This window comes from Staurois parvus, unplaced genomic scaffold (assembly GCF_062004578.1).
Source record: "Staurois parvus isolate SC_StPar_1 unplaced genomic scaffold, SC_StPar_1.0 ptg003508l, whole genome shotgun sequence".
NCBI lineage: Eukaryota > Metazoa > Chordata > Amphibia > Anura > Ranidae > Staurois > Staurois parvus.
In genome coordinates this window covers 59,971-65,514 of record NW_028321304.1, presented here as the reverse complement: position 1 = coordinate 65,514, position 5,544 = coordinate 59,971, and the positions used below count along the sequence as shown (strand labels likewise).

Genomic DNA, 5,544 nt, shown 5'->3' with positions numbered 1-5,544 from the left:
TTCCCGTCTCTCTCTCTCTCTCCCCCCTTCCCGTCTCTCTCCCCCCTTCCCGTCTCTCTCTCTCCCCCCTTCCCGTCTCTCTCTCTCCCTCCTTCCCGTCTCTCTCTCTCCCTCCTTCCCGTCTCTCTCTCTCCCTCCTTCCCGTCTCTCTCTCTCCCTCCTTCCCGTCTCTCTCTCTCCCTCCTTCCCGTCTCTCTCTCTCCCTCCTTCCCGTCTCTCTCTCTCCCTCCTTCCCGTCTCTCTCTCTCTCTCCCTCCTTCCCGTCTCTCTCTCCCTCCTTCCCGTCTCTCTCTCCCTCCTTCCCGTCTCTCTCTCTCTCCCTCCTTCCCGTCTCTCTCTCTCTCCCTCCTTCCCGTCTCTCTCTCTCTCTCTCCTTCCCGTCTCTCTCTCTCTCTCTCCGTCCTTCCCGTCTCTCTCTCTCTCTCTCTCTCTCTCTCCGTCCTTCCCCGTCTCTCTCTCTCTCTCTCCCTCCTTCCCGTCTCTCTCTCCCTCCTTCCCGTCTCTCTCTCCCTCCTTCCCGTCTCTCTCTCTCTCCCTCCTTCCCGTCTCTCTCTCTCTCCCTCCTTCCCGTCTCTCTCTCTCTCTCTCCTTCCCGTCTCTCTCTCTCTCTCTCCGTCCTTCCCGTCTCTCTCTCTCTCTCTCTCTCTCTCTCTCCGTCCTTCCCGTCTCTCTCTCTCTCTCTCCGTCCTTCCCGTCTCTCTCTCTCCGTCCTCCCCGTCTCTCTCTCTCTCCGTCCTTCCCGTCTCTCTCTCTCTCCGTCCTTCCCGTCTCTCTCTCTCTCCGTCCTTCCCGTCTCTCTCTCTCTCCGTCCTTCCCGTCTCTCTCTCTCTCCCTCCTTCCCGTCTCTCTCTCTCTCCCTCCTTCCCGTCTCTCTCTCTCTCCCTCCTTCCCGTCTCTCTCTCTCTCCCTCCTTCCCGTCTCTCTCTCTCTCCCTCCTTCCCGTCTCTCTCTCTCTCCCTCCTTCCCGTCTCTCTCTCTCTCCCTCCTTCCCGTCTCTCTCTCTCCCTCCTTCCCGTCTCTCTCTCTCTCCCTCCTTCCCGTCTCTCTCTCTCTCCCTCCTTCCCGTCTCTCTCCCTCCCTCCTTCCCGTCTCTCTCCCGCTCCCTCCTTCCCGTCTCTCTCTCTCTCTCCCTCCTTCCCGTCTCTCTCTCTCTCTCCTCCTTCCCGTCTCTCTCTCTCCCTCCTTCCCGTCTCTCTCTCTCCCTCCTTCCCGTCTCTCTCTCTCCCTCCTTTCCGTCTCTCTCTCTCCTCCCTCCTTCCCGTCTCTCTCTCTCCTCCCTCCTTCCCGTCTCTCTCTCTCTCCCTCCTTCCCGTCTCTCTCCCTCCTTTCCGTCTCTCTCTCTCCCTCCTTTCCGTCTCTCTCTCTCGCTCCTTTCCGTCTCTCTCTCTCTCCCTCCTTTCCGTCTCTCTCCCCTCCTTCCCGTCTCTCTCCCTCCTTCCGTCTCACCTGCCCTTTTGGGCTCTGCAGGTTCTGTACATCAGGAAACAGAAGAGGTGAGCCTTCTCTCTTCCTTTTTCTCTGTTTCATTTTCTTTTCTTTTTTTCTTTTTTATTTCCTCGTCCCGGTTTATTTATTTTTGCAGTTTTTAAATAAGTGCAGTTTTGTTAAAACCATGGCAACCTTTTTTTTATATATATTTTTAAAATGTTTAAATGTTTTAAAATGTTTATTTATACCCAAAAGTCTTCACTAGAAGTCACTTTGTGTTTTTTGCTATTACAAGGGAGCTAACATGTCTAGGAGGTGAAAAAGTGGCTAAAACTCGGGGGAATGTTAGATTCACCGCACTCTGCGGCTTTATCCTCGTTACATTGTTGATTACATAACATAAGCAGCTCCCTGACTTTGAATTGTCCGAATCTTCTCCTCCCCCAGGCTGGAGAAGCTCCGTCACCAGCTGATGCCGATGTACAACTTTGACCCGGCGGAGGAGCAGGAAGACCTGGAACAGGAGCTGCTGGAGCCAAACCGAGATCTCCAGCCTCAAGGAAAGGTACAGAAGTCTCCCTGTTGTTCTTTTGTTTCAATTTTGCATTTTTATTAAAATGCAACACTTAAAAAATACCAAACATTACGAATAAAAATATAAACAAAAAGATTAGAAAAACAGAAAAAAAATCCAAAAACAATTATATTCAGGAAACTAAGATTAACAGAAATAGAGAGAAGAGGAAGGATGAGGTCATTCGGGCGATTCTGACATCATAATGTGCAGATGGAGCTCATCCCTGTGATCTGCAGATGTTACTTTGTATCGCTCTATCTCCCGTCTGATCGATGTTTATAAACAGTTATTTTGTATCTCTCTGTCTCCCGTCTGATCGATGTTTATAAACAATGTTACTTTGTATCTCTCCGTCTCCCGTCTGATCGATGTTTATAAACAATGTTACTTTGTATCTCTATCTCCCGTCTGATCGATGTTTATAAACAATGTTACTTTGTATCTCTATCTCCCGTCTGATCGATGTTTATAAACAATGTTACTTTGTATCTCTCCGTCTCCCGTCTGATCGATGTTTATAAACAATGTTACTTTGTATCTCTCTATCTCCCGTCTGATCGATGTTTATAAGCAATGTTACTTTGTATCTCTATCTCCCGTCTGATCGATGTTTATAAACAATGTTACTTTGTATCTATATCTCCCGTCTGATCGATGTTTATAAACAATGTTACTTTGTATCTCTCCATCTCCCGTCTGATCGATGTTTATAAACAATGTTACTTTGTATCTCTCCATCCCCCGTCTGATCGATGTTTATAAACAATGTTACTTTGTATCTCTCTATCTCCCGTCTGATCGATGTTTATAAACAATGTTACTTTGTATCTCTATCTCCCGTCTGATCGATGTTTATAAACAATGTTACTTTGTATCTCTCCATCTCCCGTCTGATCGATGTTTATAAACAATGTTACTTTGTATCTCTATCTCCTGTCTGATCGATGTTTATAAACAATGTTACTTTGTATCTCTCTATCTCCGGTCTGATCGATGTTTATAAACAATGTTACTTTGTATCTCTATCTCCTGTCTGATCGATGTTTATAAACAATGTTACTTTGTATCTCTATCTCCTGTCTGATCGATGTTTATAAACAATGTTACTTTGTATCTCTCCATCTCCCTTCTGATCGATGTTTATAAACAATGTTACTTTGTATCTCTCCATCTCCCGTCTGATCGATGTTTATAAACAATGTTACTTTGTATCTCTATCTCCTGTCTGATCGATGTTTATAAACAATGTTACTTTGTATCTCTCTATCTCCGGTCTGATCGATGTTTATAAACAATGTTACTTTGTATCTCTATCTCCTGTCTGATCGATGTTTATAAACAATGTTACTTTGTATCTCTATCTCCTGTCTGATCGATGTTTATAAACAATGTTACTTTGTATCTCTCCATCTCCCTTCTGATCGATGTTTATAAACAATGTTACTTTGTATCTCTCCATCTCCCGTCTGATCGATGTTTATAAACAATGTTACTTTGTATCTCTATCTCCTGTCTGATCGATGTTTATAAACAATGTTACTTTGTATCTCTCTATCTCCGGTCTGATCGATGTTTATAAACAATGTTACTTTGTATCTCTATCTCCTGTCTGATCGATGTTTATAAACAATGTTACTTTGTATCTCTATCTCCTGTCTGATCGATGTTTATAAACAATGTTACTTTGTATCTCTCCATCTCCCTTCTGATCGATGTTTATAAACATTGACTGTGTAAAGCGGTTCATCATTTGCCAGCAGCAGCTATTAGTCCCCGGTCACCCCAATGTGATTTGCGAATTGAGATCGCATCCAATGTATGTGAATGTCGGCGTCTTAATGTGCGATTGGCTGCGGCGCGATTTCTAAAGTTCCTGCATTTCCTTTCCTGCAGTTTTGTTGCGATTTCACAGACACGGAATATAATGGAAATCGCAGCGCGAATCGCAAGAAATCATTGAAAATCTTCAGAAATCGCGCAATTTGAAATCGCAGCGGTGTGACCGGTGACTTACAGCTGATACATTTCTCACAGCAACCCCGGCTGTCATTCTGACAGCTGGGAATTGCCGACAAGTGGGGGGAGGGGGAAGTGCGCACACCCCGTGTACTTCCATGACGTTTTTTGGTCACGTGTAGCATGCCACTGTTCACAACCTATCAGACGATTGTGTCTGGGAGACTCCGCCCAGTATTTCCCCTGTATGACGCATGTCTTCTCTGTTGGCGTTTCAGGTTCTCCTGACCAGCCTGTGCCCGCTGCAGAGACCCACCCGACTGGTCTTCACGGACGTTGCCAATTCCATCAATGCCTGAGGAGGTTTGGGCGCAGTGCGGGGACAACGGAGACTGCCGAACTGTGTCACCGAGACTGTCTGTGCTGGTTGTGTCATCACCCCGCCTCCGGAGATAAGGGAGGTGCAAGAGAGACCCCTCGGGGGTGTGTATGGGGCGGGGCTTCTATTTCTCCATCCCAAGAGGCTACTGAGTTGAATCTCGGAGTACCTTCCCACCTCCCCTGAGCACAGGAAGAGGACCGTACACACCCTGTGATCGCTGGCTGTACGCTCCCCCGCACAGCGCTGTGCCTGGACCATGATGGTGTACTCCGGATGTACACTCCCCCGCACAGCGCCGTGCCTGGACCATGATGGTGTACTCCGGATGTACACTCCCCCGCACAGCGCCGTGCCTGGACCGTGTACTCCGGATGTACACTCCCCCGCACAGCGCCGTGCCTGGACCATGATGGTGTACTCCGGATGTACACTCCCCCGCACAGCGCCGTGCCTGGACCATGATGGTGTACTCCGGATGTACACTCCCCCGCACAGCGCCGTGCCTGGACCATGATGGTGTACTCCGGATGTACACTCCCCCGCACAGCGCCGTGCCTGGACCATGATGGTGTACTCCGGATGTACACTCCCCCGCACAGCGCCGTGCCTGGACCATGATGGTGTACTCCGGATGTACACTCCCCCGCACAGCGCCGTGCCTGGACCATGATGGTGTACTCCGGATGTACACTCCCCCGCACAGCGCTGTGCCTGGACTATGATGTACTCCGGATGTACACTCCCCCGCACAGCGCCGTGCCTGGACCATGATAGTGTACTCCGGCTGTACACTCCCCCGCACAGCGCTGTGCCTGGACTATGATGGTGTACTCTGGATGTACACTCCCCTGCACAGCGCCGTGCCTGGACCATGATGGTGTACTCCGGATGTACACTCCCCCGCACAGCGCCGTGCCTGGACCATGATGGTGTACTCCGGGTGTACACTCCCCCGCATTGCGCCGTGCCTGGACCATGATGGTGTACTCCGGATGTACACTCCCCCGCACAGCGCTGTGCCTGGACCATGATGGTGTACTCCGGATGTACACTCCCCCGCACAGCGCCGTGCCTGGACCATGATGGTGTACTCCGGATGTACACTCCCCCGCACAGCGCTGTGCCTGGACCATGATGGTGTACTCCGGATGTACACTCCCCCGCACAGCGCTGTGCCTGGACCATGATGGTGTACTCCGGA

At 49.5% G+C, this 5,544-nt stretch overlaps 1 protein-coding gene across 1 annotated transcript; it reads left to right on the top strand.

The window, feature by feature from the left end:
• Positions 1 to 1,362: 1,362 nt before the first annotated feature.
• On the top strand, positions 1,363 to 4,635 carry LOC149427766 (uncharacterized protein C3orf18-like; the record flags this gene model as incomplete). The annotated part of the gene is made up of 3 exons (XM_089667691.1): positions 1,363 to 1,493; positions 1,876 to 1,993; positions 4,240 to 4,635. Coding segments are annotated over 3 exons (330 nt in total), but the record flags the coding sequence as incomplete, so codon positions are not given.
• Positions 4,636 to 5,544: the final 909 nt, after the last annotated feature.